The following is a 15,533-nucleotide window of genomic DNA, read 5'->3' as shown; positions in this document are numbered from 1 at the left end:
TGGATATTATAGCGTAACTTGTAGCTCTTTGATCCTCTTTTCTTCTTAACAAATAATCCTTGGCTCGCCAACCGAGTCTAATTATTATTATTATTATTATTAATTTTGAATAGGGAAATCCCCACAGGCCTAAGGCCCTCTCACAGAGTACCCTATGTGAATGCGAAGAGCGTGACAAAACTGCAAACAAGAGGAGCAAGAGCGAATATCAGCTGGGAGGGCATGTCACAATAAATTGATAAAAATTAATATGAGCTGCTGAGGATTGAGGGCAAGGTGAACGGACGGCGAGCCACCGTCTTCCCGCTAAGCCGCTACGACATCATGCTAGGCAAGCCCTGGCTGACTGGTGGCAATCCAGTTATCACTCAACTATTACTTTTTTAAAAGACCAACCAAGTTCATCTCGGCAGCACGACGCAATCCGCAAAGATTCCAAGTGTGGACCGACAAACTCCAGTTGAGAACGTCTTAATTTATGGCCGTCAGGCTCGACATTCACTCCGCAGTGGTTGGCAAGGTTTCCTGGCGTGGGTTATCGTCAATGTGTGTTCTCTGGATGGCAGTCGTGAGTCAGTCAAGTGTCAAGTCATGTCGGCGGAATAGCGCGAGCTCCAGTGAGGGAGCAAACAGGCTATGAATCAAAGAAAAAAGACGAAAAAAGCTCTAACTCTGTTCCCTCCTCCATTCACTTCGTTGACTCTCTAATAACTATTTATATTGTGCATACTTTTCCCCGTAATCCCAGGTATCTACCCCCCCCCCCCCCTTGCGTACACGTGTATTCTGTAATCTTTTGTTTTTGTGGAGCGCTGGGTTGCAATGAAGCCGAGACCCTAGGCTATGGTCGGTCAAGCTGCCCCTGCCTCTCTCCCAGACTCCCACTCCAGCCATTCCATATGTCTCATCGCTGCCTTGCTGCTTTGTGCCGTCAAATGGTGTGTGGTTTCTTGTAAAAAAAAGAAGAAAAAAATGAGTTTGTCACTTCGTAATGTGCATGCTGTGTTGTTGTGCTGCCGCCTCGTGCCTGTACAAGACTCTATACTAGCACTGGTCTCTCTAGTGTAGTCGAGGACCCTTCCGACCTACTGTGCATGTGCTTGGCTGAATATACTGAGTATGAATACAATCAAGAGTACAATAGTCATGAAAACAGGTTTTCATGTACTCTTGATACAATCTGTTATCATGTTTTTTTCATGTATGAAAATATTATGTTCAGTCAATACAGAATTCCGCTTGGTACAGGGTCCGGCAAACACAGGATTTACTGTACAGACAAATGCTGGTGATTGGCAATACTGCAATCTGGTCCTGAATGCTACAGTCGTCTAGGACAGATTATTTATTTTTTGAAAAACGTAAAAATGTTTGACACCTATGAAATCAGGGGATGGCCCACGCCTGGTAAAAAAAAAAACCAAAAAAAACAATGAGGAGCTAGCTACAGTGAGAAAAAGACAGTGATAAAGGACCATGAGTTGTGAGAGTATGCATGGTATTCGTTGCTCTAACTTCTATTCTTACATTCCTTGTTGCACCCGCCGGCTACCATGGCTCAGTGAGTTGGGGCGGTCGTGATTATCTAACAGAGTGAAAAGGTATAATAAGTTAGAAAAACAGAACGAGAACATGACTCAGTGACCGATTCCAACGTCGGCACCGTCATGTACGGAGAGTCCCATAAGACGGCGACGGGAGCCTCGCAGACGCTGAAAATGGCGAACTGAGTGCGCACGCGTACCCAAGCCATCATGGCAGAGAAGGGCTTCTCCCATTTCGCTGCTAAGCGGCTGGCGAGACGCTTCTGGTAGACTACGCACTGTACTCGCGGTGGAGGACAGCATCAGTGGAACACACCAAAGGAGTAAAGGAGCCTCGTAGCTCTTCAGCGGCATGCTTGTACTTCCGCTTCTTCGCTGCAGCTGCTTTGTTGGCGATGGCATTCCAGGACAGGTTGGCCTTGGCATAACTGGATGCGTCAGCATCTACGATGCGATTATCGAAAAACGCCACCCGGTTGCCTTCCCATACTCCGCGAGCGAGCCAATCTGCTTGGAGCACAGGCCGACCATTCCTGTCCTGTTCCGGGATGAGGATCGGCTCGATGGTGACGCCGCCGAAGGCAATGTCGGCAAGCTTGGCATCACTGTCACGGAGGTCGTTGTGGCCTCTCTTGACAAGGCCGCCCTTATGGCAGTCAAGGCCGTGCTGCAGGGTGAACGGGGCGCCACATCCGTCACAGTGAGACGGAAGAGAGTTGGCAGGCGCGTGCACCGTATGAGTTTTTTGGTGTCTGGAAACCACCTTTTTTCGGGCAATCTTGCCAAAGGAAAATCGTGCCTACTGGATTGGTTATCCTGCATACGCGTCGATCGACGGGCAGTTTACAGTACAGTGACTATGTCCTTATTTCGAAGTGAGAGAGAGAGTTGCTTTGCATGCAGTTCAAAATACATTATTCTCTCCTTCTTCAGTGGAGAGTAGCGACAGAGAGATCGATCTCTAGATCTGGTTCGCTCCTGGATTGGCGATGACGTTCAAGAAATCCGTTCTGTCTCGAAATTTGAGTAAAGCACGCGCGATGCAAGTCAGTTCAAGGATATGATTGACGATATCTCGTTCCAAACTGTTGACTCAAATAAAGATCTCCACAGCCTTTCTTTCTCGCTCATGTGCGCAGCAGAGATGTTCGTCAAAAACGTTGTCGACTGGAAGACGTAAAAATGTGCGCCCAGTCCATGATCCACTTGCGCTGCTTCAGAACGAAGCTTGGCTCCGGCCGCGACTCAAGGACGCGGAGCTTCGCTTTTCTTCCGCAAGCTTCCATCGAACCAAGGCCCATAACTCTTTATTGAAATCATGTGGAACATTGCCAACACATGCACAATGCTGAAAACTTCGTCATAAGAACAGAAAGAAAGATCCGTCGAATGTAAGCAGTGTTTTGATGAAACAAACATGCCTGGAGTGGACTAGTGAAGTACCATAGACATAGTGATATTACTAGTCTTATAGACTGTAGTGTAGCCTGGGCGGCTAGGCCTATCAAACTGTTACGTGTTCAATATGACAAACATGTCATTGTATACGAGTACATTGACTTTTGCACCCTCTTTGCAAATGCTTTTTCAAGTGCTGGTATGTAAAAGGTAACCCGTTTTATCCTGTTACCGGTTATACATGTACCAACATTTTCATGCAACATCGTCCCCTCCCTCCATTCCTCATTACTCTTATTTCTGTCTTTTCTACCTCTGTACCTGGTTCCCTCTTAGACGCGTTTGTGCCGGCATGATCTGATGATAGCAGTCGGACGAGCCCAGCATCTCATCAGCACCAGTATTCATTGGTGCCCTGCACCCCTGATCTTGAGTCCCCCCCTCCCTCCTCCCTAGGCCTAGCCCTCGCCGTTATCTCCGACGGGATGTTCGGGGGATGCGCACAAATACAATAATAATATTATACAGTGGGTCCCCCAAAAAAATTTACCAACTCTAGAAACCCCCCTTTCAAGACTCGGTGCACGCCACTGGTTGGGCTGCCTGCCGGAGCGGATTGTCAGCTGATCCCGAAACTGGGTTGCGGACATGTCGTAGCCTTCCTGACGGAGCGGTAGGACGGTCAGCCAGCCGGAAGCATGTCCGTCGACGATGCGGGAGAGAGTGCGCCGTTCCGTTTTGGGGAGGTCTTGAAGAAGATCCTTGCTGAGTGCCCCTGCTTGCTCGTCCCTGATCCTGCTTGCCTGACTCGTCGCTAGTTGGCAATGACGAGAATGGTCATTGATGACCACTGGCTGACCGGAGCAGATGGAGCGCGCCAGAGTCCGAGTAGCATCTTTCGACGCTGCATGGGCACCCGGTGCTGTTTCGGTGGGGTCGGTGATGGCGAGGCCACTGAACTAATTACTTGGCAGGGAGGGCAAGTAGCTGATGTTCTCGCTCGAGGACCTCTCTACCCAGGACAGCAGGCGTGAACTGTTGCCGAATGATGTCACGTAGCGGGGCGTACTCGGCTTCATGGCCTTCTGAATGTATGACCATTCGCAGGAGAAGGACCGTGTAAACGCGCAGTAAGCTGCTTGTGGGTATGTTTTGGCAGCATCAGAGAGGTGTTCCACGCTCTTAACCCACGATGCAACTCTGTTGCTGACAAACTGCTGTACACCCGCTTCATCACCAATGCATCCTCCTAGGAATCGGCTGGATAGTGTGACTTCCACCTGGAGGTCGCTGAAAAGGTCTTGTGCCTCCTGCAGGAACTGAGGTTTGACAATCAGGACACTCTTGGTGGGCTCAGCAAAGTAGCCATATGCTGGACCAATTTCGAGAAGGGAGCAGAGCCAGGCCCTTACCCTACGCAGATAGCCAGCGCAGGACGAATCGTCAGCATGCCAATTCTGAATAATTATGCTGTTCTGGATCTTTCAGCCGGGTGACAAGAGGTTGCACTCCAACTTCATACATCAGCATTGCCAATGGACAGCCTTGGGTGGTTCCCTCACGACTTAGAATGACATGGATATTACTGGGGGTTGTTCCTTTGAGAATGATGACAGCGAAGCCTCGATACGAGTTGAATAGAAACCTGGCTTGCGCGTGGCCAGAGTACTGTAAAAGCGATATAATAACGAAGTGCTAACTCTAACGAGTTAACGAGGAGACATCTGTCGTTAAAATAGAAATCGTTATACAGAAATTGACACATATACTGTCCTATTGTCTTAGTATTGAGCGTTGAGAATGAGTGAGAATCGTTACCTTTGGTACACGTAAACTAGTCAATTTTGGGATATCGTTATATATGCGCCTCGTTAGAATAATGGCTTTTACAGTATGCGGCAGTTCCAGAGGGCAGCGGATCATGGCTGCTGATGGAGTTGAATGCATTAGAGGCACCCAGGAGCAAGATGCCCTCCGTTTCCTCGCTGTTGAAGAGCTCGTTCATAGCGTGTACCGCGGCCTCGATGCCTGCCTTCGTACCAGCGCAGAGTTGATCGGCTCCACATACATCTTGCACATCAGTGCCTGTGGCGAGTGCCAATGCCTTGGCCTCAATGCGCTGGCGACATTCTCCTATGCCAATCGGGCGAACTCCGGGCTGTTTGTCAAGTGCGACTCCTCTCCGGGCGAGGAACGCTCTCATGGCATTCCAGGGTACGACTTCATTGGCATGAAGACGTGTTGAGGCTGCAATGGCTAGGCTTCCCTCATGCGGGCACTGGCATTCCCATCTGTTATCATGTACCGTACATGTGATGTACATGATTGCACTACAAAATGTACACACTTGCAGGCAAGAACCACTTCACTCTTCACTTCAGGATGATAAAGCGTTAGTACATTTGTACTCTACATGGCAGTCATGTGGGGTAGTACAATACCAGGTACTGTTGCGACCCACGATTCCCCACTTGAAAACTGACAACTCCTTTGCGCACCTCAATACTAAACAATAGGTGAATCGTTGTCAGTAAGTGCCTCCAGCTGGAAGTAACTCAGTTCTGTGAACACTAATATTTAAATTCTACGGAAGAGAAGAGAGAGTCTGATTTGAATGACTTGCATGCACTGCAAGTCTGCAAGTCTGCAAACTCCTTACCTGGCCTGCACTGGCCCCACTTACCGTGAGCCCATGCAAGTCACCTGGTCACTGGCGGCAAAACTGGCAACAAGGATGGGATCATGCCCTGGCCTTGGTGTTAGGCCATCCATCTGGTTCACCCAGAGAAACGGAGGTTACCTCAGTTTGGAGTGGAATGGGCAGAACCTGCCTGGGCCAAATAGGGAGCTGTCTGATGCTGTACTTCTACACTACAGCACATGTCTAGAGCCGTAACATTTTTTCACACAACATTCTTTCTTGCAGAAGGCGAATTTTTAAATGCTATTTTTAATGCCGCTGAGGCCTAGACTACTGTACTACATGAGTACACGAACAGTAATTTGTGCCTTCAGTTGCGCTGAAAAGTGAAAATACAGGACTTCTGCATAGGAAAGTACTGATTCTGGCTGCTTTTCGGACGTTTCCTTTTTCGGACCGGTTTTCGGGAGAGCCTTAGAAAATCGGACCGTTTGGCAGCACTGCACTTACCGTGAGCCCGTGCAAGTGCTTGAAGTGGCAACGAGGATGCGATCATGCCATGGCCGTGGTGTTACTAACTGTAACTAAAACTTAGTGTAAGGCCATTCATCTTATATCTGGGTCACCCAAAGAAACGGAGGTTTAGTAGCACAGTTTGGAATGGAATGGGCAGAACATGCGTGGGCCAGATAGCGACGTGGCACTGTGAGTGTGATCCTGACATATTTCTAGGGCACATGCCTAGACTGCTAGAGCAGTGACATTTGTCACACAATATTCTTTCTTGAATAAGACAAAGACTTTAGTAACGGCCTGGGAATTCAGCCCTCTTTCAGCATATGCGTGTACGTAACAGTGTTTCGTTCCTTCCGTTTGCTTCGATCGCTGCAAAGGTGATGTTCACACCCTCTTGTAGCAGCACGGTGTTCAAATATTCAGCCCTTAGCGCGTGTGGTACCAATCAGCAATGCACTTCTGGAACTCGGCAGTGTCCGTAATTCGCCAAAAGCAACAGCCGAGACATGGATTCCGAGGCCACGTTTTCGTCCTGTCTTCACTGACTTCCGCCCTAGTTCTGCTGGTGGTTCGCTTGACTAGCGCTCAGTTTCCCATTGCTTGCCTCAATGATAACGACCTCCGTGAACAGAAATGCTGCCCAGTTGTCACTGTGGGAAATTCCGGCGGAGCGGAATGTGGTGGACCAGGTCGTGGCGCTTGTAAGCGTATCGAAAGCTCACACTGTCATGTTGAAACACCAGATGATCCAGCCCATGTTCTTGCCTATCTGAAGAATCCTGTGTCGGAGCCATCGCGCTACCCATGGCCTAACCGAGTGTTCACACAAATCTGTGAGTGTGAGGGGAACTGGACTGGATATGACTGCACCGAGTGTAAGTTCGGTTACGTGAAAACTGCTGATGAGAGTGTTTGTGTGAAACGCAAAACACCTCTGGTACGCAGAAACTACATGGCACTGAATGATGATGAGCGTGATTATGTCAAACAAACCATTGCAGATATGAATGATAGAAGCAAAAGTCCAAGTCGCTATGGTGTTCTCATCTCAGAGGAGAATTTTAGCAAATCAAGCCACTTGCAATCCAATTTAACGGCGGAGGACTTCAAGTTTGGAATATCAGCCTATGAGTTTCTGGCCTGGATTCACTATTACGCTGCTAAAGATTCGGGAGGTTCTTTTGCTAAAAACCAAGGCACTGGTGTGGACTTTGCACATGATGGCCCTAGTTTCACAACTTGGCACCGGTATTTTATGCTGTTGTTCGAATCAGAACTTCAACGAGTATCTGGAAACGACTCATTAGCGGCTCCCTATTGGGATTGGATGGATCGGCAGAATCGTGATCATATCTTCACTCATGCTGACATCTTTGACGGCAATGAAACCTCACTCGTGGGTGTATTCCGTGATTTTAGGGTCATCTGTTTCAATGCGGGTTTTGCCGTTCCACTTTCTGAGCCCAACATTATTCAAAGAACACCAAAACGTGGACCAGGAAGCCTATGCAATGCTTCGCAGTTTGATGTAGGAATACCACTTGTCCGCAGAGACTATGGACAACACGAATATAAAGTTGTCAAGTGGCTGCCAAGTACGCGTGATGCTTGGGATATACTGTTAAACATTACCCACTACGATATTCCACATCACAAGTTATTTCCAGGGTGTCCATCCAGCCTTCGCGCTGCGTTGGAAGGAAGTGTTGCTGTACCTGGGAAACGCTACTGCAGTTTAGCAAACGAGAGCGTCGTCGTGGAGATACATAACGCCGTTCATATGTATCCAGGAGGTGTGCTTGCAAGCGGAGCCATGTCACCTAATGATCCCGTGTTCTACCTCCATCACTCCATGGTGGATCGTATGTTTGAACGCTTCATAATAAAGCTGCAGGAACTCGGCACACTACAATATATCCCGGAGTCGGGTGGAGACCCAGGACACAATGCGAATGATTGCATTGTTCCCTCATTCCCTGTCTATCGGAACAAGGAGTTTCTGAAGCGGAGTACTGACTTTGGCTACGTATACGACACACTACCATTGCTGGACACTGCGCCTGAGCGACCCGCCGAGGAGTACAATCAATGCAATAACCGTGAGTAGAATGAAAAGCCTGTTGATACTGTGGAATTTCTGAGTTTTATTTTTCTATAGTTTACTTTACAAGTTACCATCCTGTTTCTCAAACAGCAGACAGTACTGAAGAACATGACTGTACTTAAATACAGTCAAATTATTGACATGATAATTATTTATTCAATTGTTGTTCTGCAACACAGTTAGAAGTCATAGTGCTTTGAACTGCGTGATCATGAACTCCATGAATACTTTCAAGGAAGTTAACCAGCATTACCCATGTTAGAATTCATTTACCTGGTCACAAGGTGGGGTGGGGTAGTCTGTTGGCAGAAATGTTGGCATTGGCACACAAAATTACCTTTTTTTGTCATGGGAGAACTCTGCTTATCCGCACTGTGCAGGAGGACCCTATTATTATTATTATTATTATTATTATTATTATTATTATTATTGACTGGTTTGAGGGAAAGAGACAAACGGGAAAAGTCTGAAGAAAAAATTGACTGTCACCACCAGGACTCGAACCAGGGACCCTCGCTTGTAGCCAGCGATGCTCTAACCACTGAGCTATGGTGTAGTCGTCATCCCAGCAGAGGCCGTTCAACATTTTCTTCAGACTTCGTAACTCACACTTCCTGTGAATCCACACAGGCGGGTGGGACGCAGCCCTCACTGTAACCCACACACTTCACGTACAAACTAGCACGCGGGGAGCCCCAAGTCATAAAATATTGACTGGTTTGAGGGAAAGAGACAAACGGGAAAAGTCTGAAGAAAAAATTATTATTATTATTATTATTTTTTAAAAGAGGTCGGAGGCGGATAATACTTTAAAACGAAGGTAAGTTATGGGTCGCAAATATCCACGCAAACACACATCCAGTCATAATAAGGCACTTGTCATAAGTATCCGAACGTTTTCGGTCCCTTCTCATCAAGGATTATACAGGGAATGGCTCAAGCTGGAAAGACTAAAACTTATATAGCGTAAAGATAATTAAATAACAACACTCGTGACAAGGTGGAAAATTATCAAGTTTAGCACGACACAAAACTCGAAGGAAAATAATAATAGTGACAACAACATAGTGAGCAAATTAAGTTACATTGTTACCACCTCGACGAGGAGTAACACCAAACAATTGTAGCGACAACACATTTTCTTTCTGTACGCAAAGTTCAGGATCTAACTTACGGATATACAAAGCTTCTAACACAGCCAAATGTAACGCACATCTACCACGTGACAATATTGAGAAAACATTATCACTGTACAACTCACGACAAGAGGCGAGATGACGGGACATTGGAGGAGACAACACCCAATGGAGCTAAGAATCGCACTTCGTCAATCAAGCAACATCTGTCAGCCCGTACCAATTGTCGTGAGTTGTACAGTGATAATGTTTTCTCAATATTGTCACGTGGTAGATGTGCGTTACATTTGGCTGTGTTAGAAGCTTTGTATATCCGTAAGTTAGATCCTGAACTTTGCGTACAGAAAGAAAATGTGTTGTCGCTACAATTGTTTGGTGTTACTCCTCGTCGAGGTGGTAACAATGTAACTTAATTTGCTCACTATGTTGTTGTCACTATTATTATTTTCCTTCGAGTTTTGTGTCGTGCTAAACTTGATAATTTTCCACCTTGTCACGAGTGTTGTTATCTAATTATCTTTACGCTATATAAGTTTTAGTCTTTCCAGCTTGAGCCATTCCCTGTATAATCCTTGATGAGAAGGGACCGAAAACGTTCGGATACTTATGACAAGTGCCTTATTATGACTGGATGTGTGTTTGCGTGGATATTTGCGACCCATAACTTACCTTTGTTTTAAATTATTATTATTATTATTATTATTATTATTATTAGTGTGTGGGTACAGTGAGGGCTGCGTCCCACCCGCCTGTGTGGATTCACAGGAAGTGTGAGTTACGAACTCTGAAGAAAATGTTGAACAGTCTATGCTGGGATGACGACTACACCATAGCTCAGTGGTTAGAGCATCGCTAGCTACAAGCGAGGGTCCCTGGTTCGAGTCCTGGTGGTGACAGTCAATTTTTTTCTTCAGACTTTTCCCGTTTGTCTCTTTCCCTCAGACTAGTGAAGATTATTATTATTATTATTATTATTATTATTATTTGAGGGATTCCCCAAAGGCCGAAGCCTAAATCAAGGGGGTCTCCGAGAATAAATATACGTGTACAATGCGTGTACAATAGGGTGCAATTCTTAAAAGGAAGAAAATATTACGATAAAAAAAGATTAATGTGAAGAGATTAAATAAGAAGTCTGAGTAAAAGCAAGCGAAAAGGGTACTGGTAAAGAAGGGGGGTAATCAGGAAGTGAGAAAACCTCGAGTATGGAATCTATACCTGTGGAAATGGGACTTAACGTGCCGGCTAAATACACCACGGGTTTCAGATATCCTTATCTCGGTAGGCAGGGAGGTCCACGTGGTGATCATGGAATGTAGTAGAGTGGATCGGAAACAGGGACCAGTGTGAGTGGGCAGGAGGTAAAAGTGGGGACGTCGTGCACTCTTGGATAGAACTATGTTGAGATTATTGAGGGTTTCCGGGTATTGGCGGGTGAAATGGTAAAACAGTTTGAGGCAATGTATATGCCGCCGCCACGCAAGACTTTCCCATTCAGCAGCTTCAAACACGTTCTCCATGCCATGAGGAATGGGCACTTTCCGACGGTGTAAATACTGCCTGGCCACGCGTGCTTGCAATCGTTCCAAAGTGTCAATATTTCCTGCGGTCAGTTTGTTATTCCACAGAGGTGAAGCATACTCAATGGAGGGACGGACGTATCCTTTGTAGAGGCGGGCAATGAGAGCAGGGGTCAGATTGGGTGACATGTAGGATAGCAGAACAACGCGACGACGAAAGTTGGAGGTGACACTATTGATGTGGGTCTGGAAAGACAGGCGGGGATCCAGGGTGATTCCTAGATGGCGGTGGGTAGTCGAGGGACATAGGTCTGCAGCATCCACACGCAGTGCTGGGGCAGGAGTCTGGGCGGGGTCAAGTTTGCCGAATACAACACGCACGGATTTAGCGGCATTAAACCTGCCACCAAATGTAGCAGCCCAGTCCATCACCATGTTCACTGCTGACTGGAGCTGTTGAGGTGCTGCTGCTGGCGGTCGGGATAACCCCAGCGCAGTATCATCAGCATAGAGGTATGTTTCCGTCCTGTTGCCATCAGGGATTGATCTCGGGAGGGTATTAATGTACAGGAGAAATAGGATGGGCCAAGGTGGGAACCTTGAGGAACTCCCGCCGAGATAGGGGCGAGGGGGGAAAGGTCTTCGCCAACTTTGACCTGTAACTTGCGAGCTTCAAGGTAACCTGCAAACCAAGTAGTAGCCGTTGGGTTGCATAGTGGTTGTAGAAGGGCCAGAAGGGTAGAATGCGGGACGCGATCAAATGCCTTGGCAAAATCCAAGAAGACCACATCATACTCCTGGCTGCTGTCCATGCTCTTGGCGGCGCTAGCCGTTAAATGTATCAGTTGGTCAACTGTGCTCCGACCGTGTACAAACCCGAACTGATCCGAAACTATTACATCTTCATTCCTAAGGAACCTGCTAAGACGGCGCGCGACAATCGAATCAAGCACTTTGGCGACCGAGTTCAAGAGAGAAATAGGGCGGTAGTTCTGGGGTTCAGCTGTGGAACCTCTCTGCTTATATATTGGTACAACTTGCGCCGTTTTCCACGATGGTGGCAGGCGGCCTTGTGTTATACTTAAATTAAAGACTTTGCAGAGGGAGTGGGCAATGACACCAGCGGTCTCCTTCAGAATGCGGTTTGGGATGTCACCACCGGCAGCTTTATGGACAGGCAATCTCTTGAGAGTATCACTATCAGTTACATGTATCAGTTTGTGGTTGTTCCGTGCCGATAATAATACATGTACAGTGCATTTCAAAACTATAGACGCGTAGTGTTTTGCAAAATTCGATGGGATTTATTTAAATATTTTTAGTTTTTTCTCCAGATTCCGTCTCTGCATCGCTTCACAATTCTGGCTATATACTTTGTTTTCGCTACAATTGAAGTTTATTTTTAGGCCAGGTTTTCCGGTTTTACATGTAATTTCTGTTTTGAAGGGTTTGACCAGTTTGTTTTAAGGGTTTGACCAGTTTGTTTAGGATTTTTGCTCCTGCTGAGACAGTGCTGCCAGACCATCGCGGGTGCATTTTTGTACGGGTCCTGGTAGCCTCGTGGTTTCGATCCGTGATTTCCAGTACAAGTGTGGGGCATTCGAATCTCATCACGCCTCCTGCCTTTTTTTTCTCTTCTTTTCTGCATGTTTTGGATCTTGTTGGGTGAAATACAGTAGAGATGATAATTATAATTATTTTCTCTTTTTGATTTGATTTGAGCCTCCCTGTTCCCTTCGCCTGACACAACGAGTGACAGTGGTTTCACTCACGCCAGTTGCAAGATGAGTTCGACGACGAGGATTTCGGATACTCAAGCGTCAATCAAAATCCAGCTCTTGTTCGAAGAAACAATGAACACGACTAATCATATCTTTCTCGGCATCACTGAGATTCTTACGGGCCTTGGAAGCCATTACAGTCAGGCACTCAGAAAATGCAAACAAGAAGAAGATTCATTTGAGACTTTCATTTCTTTTGAGACTTTCCCCACACCTTTTCATTTGCGACTTTGCGTGTTTTGCATCTTTTGTATTTCCCGCGGCGACGAAGAAAAACCTGAAAAACACATCTGAAAACCAGAAAACACTCATGCAAAACTCACGGCTGTCGTGCGCTACAGTACGTACGGCTCGTACGTATGAGTTCACGCGTCTATAGTTTTGAAATGGACTGTAGTTCCATTCGCAACACTCGCCGCTTCCCTTCATTTCGACGTACATGTACAATCATGTACTTGGACCCAACACTGCCAGTGGTTCTTCCTTCTCTGTTTACAAGGGTCGCACTTATGCCATGGCTTGGAGCGGCAAACACCTCTTCTGTGCAGTTATAGAGTTATTGCCTGCAGCCTTTGGAAGGTGATTCACCTTCCAAAGGCACCCGCTACGACTGGCACCACCATGGCCGTACCACTTTTCGAAAAGTGTGGTCCGTCTGGAACGTGCAAAACCGTAATAAAAAATCTCGGGACCCGTACCCGTCAGCTCTTTGACTTTTGTTTGAGTTGACGCCTACTCGACTCGATATGACTATTAGGTGCACTTGGTTCACGGTAACTTAGTTTTCTGCATGTGAGCCATAAATTTCTATGACTAAAATTAGTAAAGAATGTGGCAAAAGTACCCAGAACACAGGATTTTGAGTCTTTTTACAAAAAAAATCCCAGGGGACCTTCGCAACCCGCTCCGTCCTTTGGTCATACCAGTTCCCAAGCCCCTCCTACGCCCCTGGTGAACAGAACCAAGTAGTTTACTAAACCTTCGTCTGTCATTTCTATTTGTCTGCAGCAAATGCATCAACAATAATGCCAAGACCACCTCTTTCATCATCCGAATCTCTGCCTACTTCTGTTGGAAAATCAGCATATGGACGTCTGCTTGGCATGGTTTCAGCGTTAGTGTCGCAACTTTACAAATTGCTCTAGATCTCGTTTTTAAAATTGTCTCGTGGTCCGATGTATTGGGCTACAGTTTTGAAATTCAATTTATCGCAAATATGACTGAGGCTTTCGTGCCAGGCTATCGGCTACAACTCAAAATACGCTGCTATCTACTATTCATTCTCTTCTATTCTAAACTGTAGAAATGTTGAACCGCTTATGGGAGCTATGTATACAGCGTGACGCGCGGCTCTTTTCACCTGGCCTAGTGCATCGCTGTGTCACGACTTTGCCAAAGCTCCCAACTGATGATTTAACCTCTACAGGAAGACTTTCAGTGGATTTGAGTTGTGGTCGTTAGCCCAAACCAACCGGGCCTTTTATTAGTCTTCGGCTCATCTTCGCGCTGTTACCATCTCCATAGACTAAGTCAGTACCTGCACATGGCTGCACCCTGCTCCAGCCGGAGCACTGGCAACTCACTGGTATGTCAAACTCAGTGACCACTGCGGCATGCCATAGTTGTCATGATGCCGTGATGCTCAGCTTCCCATGACAGCAGCGGAGCGCAACATTTTATAATATTATTATATATTTGAGGATTTCCCAAAGACGTAGTCTAAATTGAAGGGAGTTCCATTATAATGGGAGGCTGTAGGGTTGAGATAGCAGACAGTGGAGGGCTAATAATTCGTAATGAACAGCCTAGCAAGAGAAATACAATTATGCTGAATGTTCCAGAATGGTCCTTTAATCAATGATACCTATAGCCTCGGGATATGCCTTGAAATACGAAATGTACCGAAACAGAAACACAAAAATTAATAAGAATAAGCGCAACGCACAAAGAAGGAGGACAGAGGCATGTCAGTGAGGAGTGGCATTGTGTTTGGTGTCAGAGAAGTGCGTGCAAATGTGACTGTGAAACAGGGACTGCGAGGCTGTGGCTCTCAGGTCTGCGGGCAAGGCATTCCAGACAGTAGCGGTGCGGAAGAGAAATGACCTCCCGGCGTGTTTCCCAACCAGTGGCAGAGTGAATGCGAGTTGGCGGCGGCGACTACGCGTGGGGCAGTATCCCGCTGCTTCAAAAAGTTCTGGTTGGGTGGTGACCAAATGGAAGAATTCCATAAGGCAGGCGATCTTCCTGCGCCAGGATAGACTTGGCCACCCCAGCTGTTTAAACAATGATGACTTGGGCTCGTCTGATGGGCAAGGGCATCTCTCAAGTCGCATGACTGTGCGAGCTACTCTGGCTTGCAGCCGTTCAAGGGTCAGCCGCTGTGCAGCAGAGAGGGAGGACTCCCATACTGGGGCGGCGTATTCTGCTGTGGGGCGGACATACGTAAGGTACAGCTTCCTGACGATGTCTCCTGTTAAACGGTCAGCCATATGGCACAGAAGAACGCAGCGCTGTCTAAACTTGCTTATTGTCTGTTCAATATGCTCCTGGAAGCTAAGTGTTTCACTCAACAACACTCCCAGGTGACGGTGACTGGTTGACGGCTGGATACCGCGGATGGTCTCTGCAGCTCCTTCCTCAGCGAATGAGATAACAACGGTTTTCGATGGGTTGAAGGTTCCGCCTACTCGGTCGGCCCAGGCAAATGTGTCCTGCAGGGCAGTCTCCATTGGGCTGGTACCTTTGGTTCGTGCTTGGCCGACGGCGGTGTCATCCGCGAACAGGTAAACATCAGCGTGCTGGTTGCGTTTCGAGGCACTGGGTAGGCTGTTGATATGTACCAGGAAAAGCAATGGCCCGAGGTGGGAACCCTGGGGTACTCCAGACTTGACGG

The 15,533-nt window shown here is 47.0% G+C and overlaps 1 protein-coding gene across 1 annotated transcript; it reads left to right on the top strand.

Moving 5' to 3' along the window:
* Window positions 1-6,229: 6,229 nt before the first annotated feature.
* Window positions 6,230-14,071, top strand: LOC135815102 (tyrosinase-like). Its single transcript, XM_065328349.1, has 2 exons — window positions 6,230-8,198; window positions 13,649-14,071. The coding sequence occupies exons 1-2, from the start codon at window positions 6,551-6,553 to the stop codon at window positions 13,783-13,785; spliced, it is 1,785 nt and encodes a 594-aa protein (XP_065184421.1). The 5' UTR covers window positions 6,230-6,550; the 3' UTR covers window positions 13,786-14,071.
* The last annotated feature ends 1,462 nt before the right edge of the window (window positions 14,072-15,533 follow it).

The sequence above is a fragment of the Sycon ciliatum genome, chromosome 4, assembly GCF_964019385.1.
Source record: "Sycon ciliatum chromosome 4, ocSycCili1.1, whole genome shotgun sequence".
Classification (NCBI taxonomy): Eukaryota; Metazoa; Porifera; class Calcarea; order Leucosolenida; family Sycettidae; genus Sycon; species Sycon ciliatum.
The sequence above is the reverse complement of the archived record's forward strand: the minus strand, read 5'-3'. Positions and strand labels throughout refer to the sequence as shown.

Excerpts from the sequence above, each read along its gene's own strand:
- LOC135815102 (XM_065328349.1), top strand. The coding sequence starts at position 6,551 with ATGCACTTCTGGAACTCGGCAGTGTCCGTAATTCGCCAAAAGCAACAG. Across the intron at positions 8,199-13,648 it reads GTACAATCAATGCAATAACC|CAAATGCATCAACAATAATG; the intron begins GTGAGTAGAATG and ends ATTTGTCTGCAG.